This window comes from Eimeria maxima, genomic scaffold, assembly GCF_000499605.1.
Source record: "Eimeria maxima Weybridge genomic scaffold, Emw_scaff1, whole genome shotgun sequence".
NCBI classification, from domain to species: Eukaryota; Apicomplexa; class Conoidasida; order Eucoccidiorida; family Eimeriidae; genus Eimeria; species Eimeria maxima.
In genome coordinates this window covers 127260-142549 of record NW_013563357.1, presented here as the reverse complement: position 1 = coordinate 142549, position 15290 = coordinate 127260, and the positions used below count along the sequence as shown (strand labels likewise).

At 48.1% G+C, this 15290-nt stretch overlaps 2 protein-coding genes across 2 annotated transcripts; both read left to right on the top strand.

The window, feature by feature from the left end:
* Nucleotides 1–1230: 1230 nt before the first annotated feature.
* On the top strand, nt 1231–5131 carry EMWEY_00000200 (Dynein heavy chain 2, axonemal, related; the record flags this gene model as incomplete). The annotated part of the gene is made up of 9 exons (XM_013477134.1): nt 1231–1872; nt 2014–2199; nt 2330–2496; nt 2655–2854; nt 3011–3237; nt 3396–3722; nt 3869–4042; nt 4557–4686; nt 4887–5131. 9 exons carry the CDS (start codon nt 1231–1233, stop codon nt 5129–5131), a joined length of 2298 nt encoding a protein of 765 aa, XP_013332588.1.
* A 358-nt stretch (nt 5132–5489) lies between these two features.
* On the top strand, nt 5490–13545 carry EMWEY_00000190 (hypothetical protein; the record flags this gene model as incomplete). Its single annotated transcript, XM_013477133.1, has 23 exons — nt 5490–6128; nt 6247–6473; nt 6592–6611; nt 6872–6954; nt 7404–7548; nt 8035–8134; nt 8337–8637; nt 8776–8982; nt 9150–9267; nt 9363–9689; nt 9782–9992; nt 10085–10224; nt 10338–10456; nt 10555–10694; nt 10814–11003; nt 11106–11205; nt 11352–11543; nt 11693–11909; nt 12001–12220; nt 12328–12603; nt 12686–12893; nt 13058–13344; nt 13429–13545. The coding sequence occupies 23 exons, from the start codon at nt 5490–5492 to the stop codon at nt 13543–13545; spliced, it is 4584 nt and encodes a 1527-aa protein (XP_013332587.1).
* Between the last annotated feature and the right edge of the window lie 1745 nt (nt 13546–15290).

Sequence of the window (15290 nt, the reverse complement as noted above, 5' to 3'; positions counted from 1 at the left end):
CTTTTCCCTTCATCCCCTATAAATTACCTCGAAACGTTCTTGCAATAGTTTGTTATGACCAAGACTAATGCCGTACGGAACAGTTTTCTTGCACCTTTGATTTACAGCACCGGAGACATCGGGCGCCCCTCTCGCGAGCCCCACAAAGGGTAGTTTTGTCGACAAGGTAAAACACTCGCTTGACTCCATTTACCCCAAGATTTTGATTTTTTCATTCATATAAATCTGTTTTCAAACCCTAGCTCCCCGATTGTCTCCATTTAGGGGTGCATGCAAGTGGGAATGCTACCACAACACCACCGGACACAGTTTCCTCGCCAAATCATGCCCTTACTATTGAAATGACTTCTTTTGTAGGCCCTTTAAGGAGCACACTAGGTGAAAACCCACATCCGTTTTAAAGAATGCCTTTTTATTTCAGAGTGGTCGTTCAGTTTTTGTTTTCCTCCACCCATTTGCAGCATTGATGCACGCGCAAGCGCAAAAAATGCTATTGGTGCAGCGGTATACACTTCAGGGAGTCGTGATCTCAACCAGAAACTCACTAAAAGCTTAAACGTCTGATGAACCACTGCCTGTCGCTTTTGCATTGCGTACTGAGCCATGCAGTTTCGACTGCCACACATGGGAAGAAAAGTATTAAGGACACAGAGTATTTGCGTCTAACAATCGCTGAACGCAAGCAGCTACAGCATAATGGCATATGAGTTGAAAGACGTCAACTGCCTTTGAGTTCGCTATTAGTATATCTTTCGACGAACTGCGGCGCCTTTTGTCCATACGCACCTAATACCCCCGAGGAAGCACTGTACTCTTCGCCGAGCAGAACTCTACTGGGCCCCTGAGAAGTACTCAAGAAACTTTAAAATAAGAAACAGATTTTTACTGTATATTGTGAAAGGACCACCACCAGACGTTCGGTATAACTTGCACAGCCCCTCCCAGCTCTTCCTGAGAGTTGTTTTTCTTCGCTAGGACAAAGCTAAGGCTGTGCTGCTTGGAAGTACGAACTTTAGCAGAGAGGCGAAATGCGCCGCATATAAACTTATTTTGAGCATGAAATCCGCTGACGCTGAGCATAGAGCACGCTCCGCCTGGACGTGTTGCTTGCTAGCGAGCAGTAGTCAGCTGTTTTCGTGAGGGCAGGAGGCTTTCATTCGGCGGCGCCCCCAAAGGCGTCAAATAAATACGAAATCTCGGCAACTAAGGAAGCCATATTGCTGAACAACAATGTCTGATGACACTCTTGAAACGCGGGAGGTAACACCCGACGAGAACGTGGGGGATGGCACGACTGTCCCATCTAGCAGACTGGCAGAATGCAACAGAACGCCAGAGCCAGGTTCCCACACTTCGGCGGAGGATACGTGCTCCTCCCAGGCAGCTGAAGGGCTAGCACGGTGGCTTGTCGCTCAGATTCAGTTGCCTGGGTTCGTGGCAGACGAGGATTGGACACCCAAGCACACGTCGGAATTCGCAAGGTTTTGCACTGACGAAAACCGCACGCAGTGGTTTCTGTGGATGAGCAAACCTCCCTTCGGCGGGACAACACATATCAGGGAAGAAGCTGAGTCTGTGATGGAAAAGGGGGGATCTGCAAGGCTATCGTTTAGCGATGATCTTCCTGCACACTGCATCGGTCCAATGCTACAGCAGACAAGTCTCGAGGAGCGTATCGGGCGTGGACTGGTTTTTATCGTAAAGAGAAACTCCTTGGTGACACTCCGAAATGCGGAGGAGCAGCTGCTGTGCCTTTCATTCCACGGCGACGTTCTTACGCGCCTTGCTGCTATCATCCGTGGTGTCCATATTCCTGTTCTCGGAGACAACAACGCGTGGCCACAAAGCTTTAAAAGAGAACTTTTAAGAAGGGTAGAGTCTGCGCGCTAATTTAGTGCAGTTTGTACACCTAGAAAAGTAGAGCTATGAGTCCTGGAAAAACGTGGCTGGACCGTGTTTTAATATATCCGGCGGGTTGTTAGGGCACAAAACCTGTATGTGGTTTCTCCGCAGCTGACCAACTATGTTGGCCGAATGACCGACATAGTGCACCGTGCTCAGGGATGCGCTAAGCTTGCCCTTCCACTGGAGGACCTTGGAGATACTGCGGGATGCTTACGCGATCGTGATCGTGTACAACGGCTTGAGGCCCTCGTAGTGTGTTGGACACGGCAGGTTAAAGAAATCCTGGCACTCCAGGTAAACTTCCTCGGAAAGTCGTTATACTGCAGGCGTTTGGTGTTCAGGTATCTTGAGTTAGGCAGCTTTTCGCACGAATAGGCATCCTTTACGTATTAGTGTTTCAGGGTGCGAAGTTTCTCATGCTCAGGACGGTCCGGAGGGGGCAGTAGACTCAGGGCACCTGGGGGAAATTCAGCGGTGGACAGAGCATGCCCAGAATCTGGCTTCGCTTCTTGACCAGTTTCGGGAAGAATCGTTGAACTCTGTTCTCAAGATATTGAATGCTGCGAAGTCACCTTACGTCAAACCATTCCAGTGTGTGCCCCCGAGGGTTTATCTGAGCTCCTCCACAGTCTGACCCCCTTAAAAGCGAATGGAGTTGCATGATCCGAAGGACTGACAGCAGCGATCTTCTGTGAGTTATAAAGTCACAGTTTGTTATCTGCATGACTGTCACCTGGCTTTGATTGCAGAGTTGCACAGCGTGAGGTTGCTGCGGCGGCGCATTTAGCCGATGAAAACTTGAAATTCTTGGAAGTGCTTCGCGAGCCTTGCCAGGCTCTGCGAGAAGCGGAATCAACGCAAATTCCTCAAGTGGCAACTAGGCTTTTAATGGCTGTAAGAATAGTTGCAACACACAGCAAGTACTACACCACCCCCGAAAGGATCGGTGGTAAGCATCGAAACAAACACAAACCCCATAGCGTTTTCCGGCAAAGCCTTCGGGATTCCCCTCCATTTGCCTCACACTGTCTGAATTTATCGCTGGATTATTCTACCCACCTGGAAAGCCCTTGGCTTAATCCATTCTAGCTTGGGTGCGTCTTAGGCCTGCTGAGGAACATCGCGGGCGAGATGATCCGGAGAGGTCAGGCTTCGATAAATGTTGATTCTATATGGTCAGGAAACGTAGCGGAACCGATGGAAAGTCTGAGGAACGCGGTCCAATGCGGCCTAGCTCTCAATAAGATTTTCAGCCAACTTTCTACGCTAATTAAAGCCGAGGGGAAAGCCCTGTGCTGTTGGGACTTTGCAGACGGATCGGCGTTTGCAGAGGTAACTCATGCAGACAGAATTGCCCCACAATGCTGCTGAAGGAAAGGCGATGAGTGAAATATGAGTGGCGAAACACTTCACCCAAGACAAAACAATTCGTTTTTCTTGCCTTTTGGATGCAGAACATGCGCTGTGTTTCTTGTCTGTTGTGGATCTAGAGCGATGCTTTTGTGCAGAGATGTAGCGATCTGTTAGATGTCTGCCAAGCGCAGCTCCAGTTTAACCCCACAATTCAGTTACGGCAGCAGGGAGCAAGCGAGTATTCACAAGAGGAACTCCAGGCGAAGCCTCCGCAGCAAGCCAACGTTCATATAAACCACTTGCCCTTTTTTGGTGCATTTCAAACAGAGTCAATTCGCAGCAGCATACGCGATATGCAAGAAACATTTGGAAAGTCTCTTGCGAGACTGCGGGCAATGGGACGCAACGTTCTGCATGTTAAAGCTACGAACTGGCATACGGAATATGCTCTTTTTAAGGAACAGGTGAGGAAACGTCTTCACAGCCATGAGCTCGCCCTGCCATTTTGATGGTGGATGACCCAAGCTGCAGACCTCGAGCAAGGCCCCGGAGTGCTTTCCCCTTCGTCGTTTATACAAAATTTGCCACTCCACATGGCGTAACATTTCAGGTTCGTGACCAGGAATGTATGTACACGAACGTTATTGCAACTGCCTTCAAACGCGTTGCTACAGTTGAAGAAGCATGCGAGATTTATGATGGTTTCAAAGTTCTTGCGAAACGACCCAAGATTCAAAGGTTTCTGGAGAAGAAAGCCGGGGATGTGTGGAAGCTTTTCATACAGGTAAGTGGAACAAGAAGTTAAGGGAAACAAAGTTATCTGAAGAAAGATCCGTAGACCGTGGCACTGTCAAGTTTCTCTGTCAGGTTTCTCCAAGGTATTGCGATCAACGTGTCAAAAACACGTCATTATGCGCTGTCTTGTGGTCTTTCTAATGTTCTACCCCAGTCTTTGCTCGCAATCAAAAAGCAATTTGATGGTCTAAAAAGGTTTCGGGCGGCGTTTTTGGTGACTAGATTGCTCCATCCAAACAAGGCGGGTGCTGCTCTTTGGTGCCGAGGAGCCGCTCTATATTTGCAGAGGCAGTTGCAAGCCCTGCGTAGAGTCGCTCTGCCCGCAGACGGTAAAGATGCCGAGCAAGCACTCGATCTATTTGAAACTGTAATTAGCATGCTTCAGGTAAGCAGAAAGACCGCGTTCAGCTGATTGTGTGTTGATCACACTCAAGAACGAACGAAAAAGGCAAATATTTGTCTATTTCGTGTTTTTCTGCAACTTTGTTGCTCCAACGTTGCAGAAATTTGTGGAGAAGTCCTTTCAGGAGTGGCTGCAGGAGATTGAAACCCTGAATCCCTCTGGGCAATCTAGTCAACCTTCTGATCTTCCACAGTTCGGCTGTGACATCTACATTCTCACCAAAGGGCGAGGTTAGCTGATTTGCAGGATCCTGCTCAAACCGTGCATTCTGCTGAAACAGCTAGGTTATGCAGCGCATGCAGCACTCGCAACTCTATTGTGGAGTATATGCAGCACACATTTTTGAAAGTACCGTTGAGCAGAAGTTATACCTAACCTTTGTAGTAGCCCCCCGAAATCGCCAATATTGTAGGGTTGCATTCTGCTATAGGCGGTGGACTAGAGCTAAACTTTGACAAGGGGCTTCAACGGGTTTTGCAAGAAGCCCGTTTCTGGCAGTGCCTACAAGACCAGACTATCCGGCTTCCATTTTCTATCCTCGAACTAATGAGGCACCAGGACCGGCTATTCCTTTTACAGCAGCATGTATCAAAAATTGTGAAGGCGTACAATGCCATATTTGAGGGTCTAGCGGCAAGTGACACACTCAGAAGAATCAACACCGATAGCCAATAAAGTAGAGTTCGGTTTTAAAACGTTCCAGTGCTTCGTGCAAGTTTAACTTGCGTTTCAGCACAAAAGGAAAGTTTCTGACAAGAAAACTGTACGTTTGCTGCGTATATTGTCCAAGTGGGGCAACAGCTTGCCAGACACAACTTGCCAAACGCACGGGGGCGGCTTTCAGGATGTGCCTTCAGCCCGAGGAGCGACGCTTATTCCAGCATCATTTCGGTATGCTAGACAAAAAAATTACTCCAGGGATACAGAAACTGACGTGGAATTCGAAGGTGAGGGAGGCACGGTGGTCTGATCATGTATGAAGAGGCCAGTGTATCGCCCCCAAAATACTGCCCGTTTCACGCGATGTGAAAGAATGGAGCAAACGCCGATAGACACATTGGGGCCAACGATTGAAGTGTTGGCCCACTTTCGTTTGCAGGGTATTAAGGAGTTTTTCGTGCGGGACGTCTGGAAGGACTGTCAAGCAGTTTCAGAATACGTGAACCGGTTTCAGTCTGCAAAAAGAGCGATTGCTGGTATCATGGAGGCCGCAACCCGCGTGCGCCTCATTTGTGTCGACAAAAAGAATACCAGGGAACTTGACGGTTTCCTCTGTCAACAAGCTGAGGTCCAGAAGGATGCGCTAAACTCTCTACAGGACCATTACAACGAAATAGTTGGCAATATTCTTAACATCCAAGAGGTATGCCAAAGGGGAAATTCTCTTTGCGCTGAGACGACGCAGTTGAGATCACTGCAGGTACCAATTCTGTCTCTACCATCTCTTTCGCCAGATAGCCGAACAGTGGATGTTCTACTGTATGGCCAAACAAAACAGCTCGCTGCCCATTCTCGTTTGCAGCTGTTCAAGGAGCAAAACAAAGATGTACAAAGAGAGTGGACAGCATTTGTTGATAAAATGGATCTGGAGTGGCGGGAAGCACTACGGAAAATTGCCCGCATTTCTCTCCAGGTGAACCGGAATTCTCAAACAAAGCGGAAGGATGAGGAAGTCAGGCTCAGGGTTCTGGTCTATGCTTGTCTGCAAATAGGGTCGGAGCTGAATAGAATGTATAGATCAGAGGCACGCACTACCTCTAACTGCTTCTGTTCGCCCTGTTTCGCCGCAGGAGCTTGCTACAGCCCTCTACCCAAAAGAGAGCAAACGCAATGCCGTTGATGCATATCCGCTATTGAGAATTTTCGCTGTGCTTTGCCTTGAGGAGGACGGGAATGGCAGTCGAATGACGTTTGACCCATCACCAGATAAATTGAAGTCAGCGCTGGAAGGCATCTGCAGTGATGCCATCCTCACGCTGAGCCATTTGCCCAAACTGTGCCAATCACTGGAGATAAGGTCAGTTGGCACACCAGGAAGCCACACAAGAAACGTTCCACCAGCTTGTTCGATTTTTCAAGCGAAATACACAGATAGTCTTTGTATGTGTTCTGTTTGCCCCATGTGCTTGTAACAGGGACGCACAACCGTCTTCAAGTAGGCAGGCAAAGCGAGGTCCACTGGAGCTTGCAGCCAACACTACTAACAACAACCTATCCCACCTCTCTGAACTCAACATTGTATTCCTTATTAACTAATACCGTCTCACAAAAGGCTGTTCTCTGCCTCTTTTTCGCCCCTGAAGTGGGGCGTGCTTCACCCATGCAGCGCTTCAGATGTTAACTACACGAGTAGGGCTTTGACGAACTCACTGCCCATTGGAATTTGCTTGGCATCTTTTATGCATATTCCTGCAGGTGAAGAGGAATTCTCTACAGAAGCTAACAGCTGGTATACTTCACTTGCTACGGACGACGAATGTGAAAAGCTTGCTTCACAGGTAGAGCTTAGGGCTCCTCCCGACGCATACCAGCAACAACGGGATAGCCAGTAGCAGCCGCATGTATACAGAAAGAGTACATGCACGCGGAAGCTATCTAAATGTAAGCATCTTCGCAGGTCTCGCGCTGCATAGCGAGTACGGCTCATAAAGTCCTTGAACGCCTGAAGTGGTGGAGCACCAATTATTCGTGCCTGCTAGAAGAAAACGCAGAGGCATTAGGCATATTGCTCCAACGATCGGAGCAGCCGTTACAGCTGGTTGTCTCGTCTATCCAGGAGTACAGCGACTATCAAAGTGATATACAACAGGAGGAATCAAAAGTTAGCCGGATACTCGGTCAACCTTGCCTGAGCAGAAACTTGGTATCAAAGACAACCCTAAACCGAAATTACCCACATCGGATTAGGTGGGCTTCCTGAGTTGTTTGTGTGCGTACATGCCTTCAGACAATTATTTGTTTCCTGGAAACTGACTTTACACAGCTAAAACAATCTTTGCTGGAACAGTGCCAAATGAAACGAACGTGTTTCACTGCCTATTTGCATGAAAGCGCTAGGAAAGAACAACATGCAGTCTTTGACTTCATTGATTGTAAGCACGCAGAGACCCTACACAATAAAGGAATACACGTTTTCCGTTTCTGGTGTTTCTTCGTGAAGTCTTCAAAATTTGAGCTAGAATTATTATTGCTAAGTGGATGCATCGTGCAGCCAACACCAAGATACTTCAGCGGGTGCCCACGAATACCGAGGAACTGAGGAGCCAAGTGGAACTATGCAGCTTCTGCAAAGAGCAGCTTCCAGTCTTGCGCAGCAAAATCCAGCCTATTCAGAAGCAGTTTTCAACTCTTCTGGATCTTCGAGGTACGAGCCAGATATCTACCACCTAAGGTCAAAGGTAGGCCTGCCTGCAACCGTCAAAGTTTCAGTGGCAAAAACCCCGTTTTCTTTTGGTTTTTTGGTGAGTCTGATGAGCGTTGGTATTTCTTCATTCTAGTTATTAATGAGCTTCTGGATGGGGAGCAACAAAGTCTTGGTACAAACGGACGACTTTGAGCCTTTGTGGGGGTTCTTTCAGTTAAAGTGTCTGAAGAGGAAACTGCGAATCTTGAAAAGCTCACCCCAGCAATTGACGGATTCGCGGCAGCCCTAGAAGCTGCGGAAGCTATGCTCATTAGGTGCGATGCATATAGTATCAGAGAGAGCAGGTGTATCCGGCAGTTGGCTCTTATCTTAAAGTCACCTAACACTCCATGGCGAAAATTGTGCTGGAAAAATTGCCAATCGATTAATGCCAGACACATTCCGCCTTCAGTGAAGTTGCTGTCCTCAAAATTGCACGACTGTCTTTGTTGTGCATGCTTTCCTCCATGGCGTCAGGACCAAAAAAGCAATGAAAGTAGACACGGAAATACTTGTCAACGTGTTAGGCCGAAGGGCTTCAGAGCTCTTCAAACAATTTATGACATCTGCTCCCTTTGACGGATCATCCTTTAACTACGAGACAGCCACCGCCTTCGGCATTATACAGGGTTTCAAAGCTGAGATCAGCAAACTATGTGCTGACCGGGACCAACTGGTTCCGATCCTCGACTTCTTTGGCATTGAATACCACACCAGTCGGGACCTGGAGCAGATGCAGAGTGATATTGAAAAGCTATGGGAAGTGTGGTCACTAAAAGTTAGTCTCATGCACTGCCTGATGTACAAAGAAGTTATCCAACTATACCAGTAAAGCTAGTACCACAATGCTAACGTATACATGCAAAGGAGCATAAATCTTGCTTGCCCCTGCTTCTGCGTTGTGAACACTGAGCAGAATGAATGGGATGGAGCATGGGAGTCAATGAGCGACAAACCATTTTATTCACTAGATGTACCAGAAATTCACGCCCAAGGAGATATTTTCCTTGAGAGGCTTTTGAGCATTAAGGAAGGGCGGGACTGGGCGATTTGGCGCAAGGTTCACCTCGAGCTGGAACAATTAACACAAGCCTTACCTCTCATTACGAACCTCCTAGATCCCGTGAGAGGCACACTGGATCGCTGAGAGCATCTAAATCCAGGTCTACTACATCATGCATCAACGAGGAAACAAGTAATGTTTTTGCCATCTCCTGCGTGGGTGCATAAAGCCATGATTAAGACACCTATACTGCGACGGAGGTGCTAATGATTGTGTTATGCCTGCAGTCTATTAGGGATCGCCATTGGGACCGCATCAAGGCGGAAGTGGCGGAGAAGTTTGATCAGCGCTCTCCGGAGTTTACTTTGAAATCTGTTTTCCACCTGGAACTCTTGCGCCGATCCGGTTAGTTGCGCAACAGTCTCTGTTGCTGCTTATAACTACGTTAGTGGTCCTTGTCGTAAGCTTTAGGAATGCGAAGGATGCTCGCCCTGCTGCAGACTTAATCTCTCGCCTTACCGACGAAGCACGGAAGGAATTCAAAATTGAAGTGGCCCTGAATGACATAATCGCAGTGTGGAGCTCTCTGGAGCTTAATATTGTGCCATACAAGACTAACATGCTCCGCGTCGAGGCAGATGAGGGCCTCCTGGCTACGTTGGAAGAGCATTTGCTGAGTCTTTCAACTATAAAAAGTGACCAGTTTCACTTTCCATTCAAGGACCTTGTAAACTATTGGGAGTCCACGTTATCTACAATTGCGGAGCTACTGGAATTACTCCAGCAGGTTCAGAGACAGTGGGTATACCTGGAAAATGTCTTTCGAGGTAGGTTAGTTGTCTCAGTAGTAAAACAAACGCTGCACTTGTACGTCTTGATGAGCCTACGACAATTCAGTGCACTGCGCATGCCATGACAGGATCGGAAGATATTCGCATACTGCTACCGCAAGAGGCAACGCTGTTTGACAGAACGGACAGGCTATTCTTCTATACTCTTCTCAACTTTCAGCAGGCCTCGACGTTAGTCAATGCGTGCAGCCAGCCAAATATACGGGAGGAGCTCCACCTTATGAATGATGATTTAGAAGATATACAAAAGTCTCTAGACGACTATCTTGAGAGAAAAAGGTATGTCTGGTTGACATGATGCCAACGTTTATTTTCAGCATGTGCTCGACAACAACTTTTTCAAACTGATATACCTGCTGGTGTGTTGGTAGGCAGGAGTTCCCCCGCTTCTACTTTGTTTCTAATTCTGACATGCTAGAAATCCTGGGGGAGGCAAAAGATCCAGAAAAGATCCAGAAGCACATAAAGAAGTGCTTTCAAGGAATTAAGAGCCTGGACTTGGTTCCTCCTGGTGCGTCCAGTGTCGACTAAATGTACTGTCCTAAATTTTCATTTTGTTTCCAATAATTGGTGGTTATGACAACTGCTAAATTGTATTGAACCGATGTTTGCCAACCTTTGCAGGCAAGCGCGGAAACAGATGCTGGGAAGCGGATGGATTTACATCCTGCGAAGGGGAGAGACTGAAGTTCATTCCAAGGCCAATAGTTGTAGAAGGAGGAGTAGAGCAATGGCTGAACAAGGTATACGGAGCAGCACATACAATTCCCTACCGGGGATGAATATGCTTTGTGCATTTTCCAAAACACAATTGTCGCCACAGTGTTGAATCTGTCTACAGGTTACAAAGGCGATGCGAGATACTCTAAGGAGGCAGCTGGTCACCGTCCACCAGCAGAGTATGGCTCATGGGACGAAAAAGGACAAGTGGATCAAAGACAATTGCTTCCAGCTTGTCATAACCTCTTCCCAGATTAATTGGTGGGCAGGCGCTTCTCGGTGCACCAAGTAGCTTCCATTGCTTCCACTACAAAATACCTGCAACAGGAAGTTATTCCACTTTGGCCTAAGTGTATTGTGAAAGCCTCCTGCCGTGCTAGGACTACGGAGACCGAAAGTGCCCTCCGCCGACTTAGCAGGGGAAACAAAATGGCTCTCAAAACCTTAAAACGTCATCAGTCGAGACAGCTTCTGCATCTGGCAGAACTTATGAAAAAGGCTGGGAGCGACAGGGAGAGAATGAAGCTGAAGCCGCTAGTGACCGTTGAAGTACATAACAGAGATGTGCATGTAAGAGACAAGTTCCGCTATGCTATGTTGTCCCTGCTTAATTACCGCGAGATGAAGCGTCGGTTATTGCTCTTACATTTGTACTTCATTGTTCGTGTGCAGGAAAAATTGATGCAGAGTCGCTGCGACAGCGAACATCACTTTTCTTGGACCTCACAGCTTAGGATGGAGCTGCGAGAAGACATCCACGAGGCAGACAAAAGTGACCATCACTCGGGAAAATCACCGTTGCAATACTGTTTGTTGTACGGGGACTATTTAGTTACTGGGACAATCTCTCGAGGCTCTTTACGTCATTCTAGTAGTCCTATGTGCCTTTCCAACTAGATGGTGTTTCGGCTTCCTCAGCCCAGCCTGGACTTTCAGGAGCCCTCGTTTGTCAGTGCCTCCAGACGGAAACAGTTACGCCTTATGGCTACGAGTACCAGGGCATTTACAGTCGGCTAGTCATAACCCCTCTTACGGACCAGTGTTTCATGGCGCTTACATTCGCTCTGCATTTGAGACTGGGTGGATCGTGCCAGGGGCCCGCAGGAACTGGTCGGCAAACTCCACACTTCTGTGTGGTTCCTCAGGAAAACCGGTCGTAGCTACGCTTGTCCGTCATGATCCATTGTCCCGACGCAGGTAGAGTACCATTAACTGAATGGCAGGAGTGCTCTACCCGCGGTTCTGTTCGTTCAATTCAGGAAAGACAGAGACAGTTAAGGACCTTGGGAAAACCCTAGCAAAATTTGTTATTGTTTTCAATTGCTCGGACGCTCTGGACTTCATGTCGCTAGGGCGAATATTTAGTGGACTGGCTCAAAGCGGCGCTTGGTGCTGCTTTGATGAGTTCAACCGCATTGGTTTAGAAGTCCTCTCCGTCGTTGCACAGCAAATATCAACTATTCAGAATGCCTTGAGGTGCGCAAGAGCTTCGGTGCCTGATGTAGGTGCAAATTTCGGTAAGCAATACGCCATGATTCGTTTGCTATCGTGGGCGTTCCTTTTGCAGAGAAGTTGCGACGGATGAACACGTCCAACGGAAATTCTTTTTTGAGGGCCAGAGGGTCCGCTTAGACCCTGGCTGCGGGATATTCACCACCATGAATCCAGGCTACAAAGGGAGAGCCGAACTACCTGACAACCTAAAAAGCCTTTTCCGGCCAGTTGCTATGATGACCCCTGACGCCTCTCTTATTTGCGAAATTTTGCTGATGGCGGAGGGATTTGACGTAAGATTCAACAGATGCTACATTCCTGTGTATGGGAGTCATGCCAGTGCGCACTGGGCAAGATCTGAGATCCTCATGTCCGACATTTGTGGGTGTGGGCGCCTCAGTCTGCTAGGCTGCTTTCACGCAAAGCTACTGCGCTTTTCCAACTGATGGCGCAGCAGCTTAGCAAACAGGACCACTATGACTTTGGACTCCGCCCAATTCGTGCGGCACTGCAAAGAGCAGGGGAAATCAAGCGTCAGGCAAGCGAAACCATGGCGGAACAAGCTGTGGTAATCCAAGCAATCCTTGACTTGGTTGTCCCCAAGACTGTGCCAGAGGACTTGGATATTTTGTTTGCTCTTGTCAAGGACCTTTTCCCGGAGGCAGAGCTTGCTGAAGTACGTTTCCTGTGCCAATGACCGTAATAGCAGTGCAATCACTTATGCACGATTCACGCGCGCCTTCTGTACGCATTTTCAGAGTGAATCAGAAACGCTTCGGGAGGCCCTGGAAGTGATCATAGAGAAAAACGGTTGGACTAAAGTTGAGCATGAAGCGACAAAAGCTCAACAATTGTATCAGTGCATGCAAACTCGTCATGGAAACATGCTAGTTGGCAGTACCCTTTCCGGAAAGTCCACGGTGCTGTCAATGCTTGAACAAGCTTTGACCTACCTTGCTAGTAAAGGTTAGGCTGCTCAATTATGTATGCAGCATTTACGATTTGCTTGCAACCATCATTCTGCCGTCGATCCAGCCAATACGCCTGTTTACATTGTAGTTGCGGTAAAGCCGCATTTGTCTAATTTGGGAACGCATCAAATGTGGCACTGGCCCATCTGCAAATATCAGGTCTGGATTACCCTAGCGTTAGAAAGTGCATAGTCAACCCAAAGTCACTGGATGGAGCTGAGCTCTACGGCGGTTTCAGCCCTACTACACGAGAATGGACAGATGGGGTATTTTCAGCATTGCTTCGGACTTCCTGCAACGAAGCTCAACTACAAAGCCGATGCAGCAGATGGGTTGTGCTCGACGGACCCGTTGATACAACATGGGTTGAAAGCATGAACTCGCTACTTGATGATAACAAAACACTAACGTTGACAAATGGAGACCGAATTGAACTGCATTCACAGGTGGGAATTAATCAACATGGCATCCCGCTTTAGCACCAGGGATTAGAGGTTATTTGTTTGCATCATGTCGGGGTGTTTACTCAGGTGTCATTGCTTTTCGAAGTAGAAAACCTTTCAGCGGCTTCTCCAGCAACCGTTAGTAGGGTAGGCATCCTCTTCATGGATCCCACAATGCTAGGTGAGCTCACTGCGATAACATAGACGCCTACCCTGGAGAATCGTACAAGACGCGCACAGTAAGAGGACTTAGCATTGTCATCTATGCACAATCGAAGAGCCAATACGCACCCACAAGACTAAAAGGGTGGAAATTAGGAGCGTGGGGCGGTTTAGGTTGGGCACCGTACGTGGAATCATGGTTAACTAGACAGTACGGCACTGATGATTCAGCCAGGTATCTTCGTTCGCTCTTCGACAAATATATTCCAAAAGTGCTGGAGGTATGGCTCCTCAGCAGCAAGCGTCTTTGCGTACTGACGCGGGGTTCCAGTAAAATGAAGGCATTCGTCTGATATGGCGGAATGCGTGACCAGGCATTGCAAGCCAATCACTCCCCGTTCAACAGTGCGGACTCTTCAGAAGCCATAAATGCTCCCAAAACCCCATCATCACCTGTGCATGTCGTCTCAGGCAGTCAAAGACTGTGAGCACGTGGTGAAGGTGTCGGAAATAGGTGCTGTCATATCACTGTGTCGTCTGTTCGACGCATTTGCTGCGCAACCAACCATTAGTGTAAAGGTCAGGGCCCCACACACCAACACGTGTCGGCGAAGCTGTAGTTGACTTCAGTCTTGTAATGGGAGGGTCTCTGTCGATGCCAGCTTTTCATGTCGCTCATCGACTCTAGTGCTCCGACTGCAACGTCTCAGGGCCATGGAACGCAGTCCTTCTTGGAGAAACTCTTTTTGTTTTCGCTCACCTGGTCTGTCGGAGCAGCTGTGGCTGAAGCCAGCCGGCAACACTTTGATTACATAATCCGTCAACTAAGCAACAGCTTTCCTCCATTACATACCGTATATGATTACGCGCTGAGCTCGGAGAAGGGTGATTGGACTTTGTGGGAGGACCGGGTGCCGTCGCCGTACAGGTAGTCTAGAAGCCCGTCCAGATAGTTCTTTCGTATCCTCGGAAGAGGTCCCTGCTGGTGGTTTCTATTTTCCCTCTCTGGAAAAATCTAGTGGGATGCCTTCCCAGATGGCAACTGGCTTTTGTTCAGAAGAAATGTACTTGGCCGCACAACGGTTTCAGTGGCACAGCTTACGGTAATTATTTGAAGAGGTAATACTTTGAAGATGGCACGCACCATATGTGTGATGTCAGGCCTCTAGATGGCATGCCATTCCATCGGATATTTGTTCCAACGGCAGACGTAGTATGCCATGCCTTCCTTCTGGGTGGATTACTGAGACACAAAGTAAACGCACTCGTGGTTGGGGGACGTGGCTGCGGCAAAACGTCATGCATCAAGAAAGCCGTTATCGACGACTTACCGGACAGTGTCTATACAACCATGACACTTACATTCTCCTCCCAGACTTCGTCAAAAGAGGCACAAGAGGTACGCAATTGATAATTCGGCCCAGAGGGTGAAATATGGTAATTTAGCAGGCATATGGCTTGCCCGCATCAATGTTGGAATTGTGCAGGGCTTTGAGAGCAAGCTTGAAAAGCGCGTTAAAGGGAAGTGGGGGCCGTCTGGAAGAAAATTACTACTTTGTTTCGTTGACGACCTGAGTATGCCGAAGCCCGATGAATTTGGATCTCAGCCGCCTCTTGAACTTCTAAGGCACTTTCTTGATTATGGCTGCTGGTAAGATTACAGTGGCAAGAAAAGAGCCATTCATGCACTCTTCCACTAGCATTCTGCAGCACCCCGTTTACAGTTGGGCCATTTTCATCTTCAGGTATGATCGAGCCCGGCAATCACTGAAGGTAGTACTTGACAC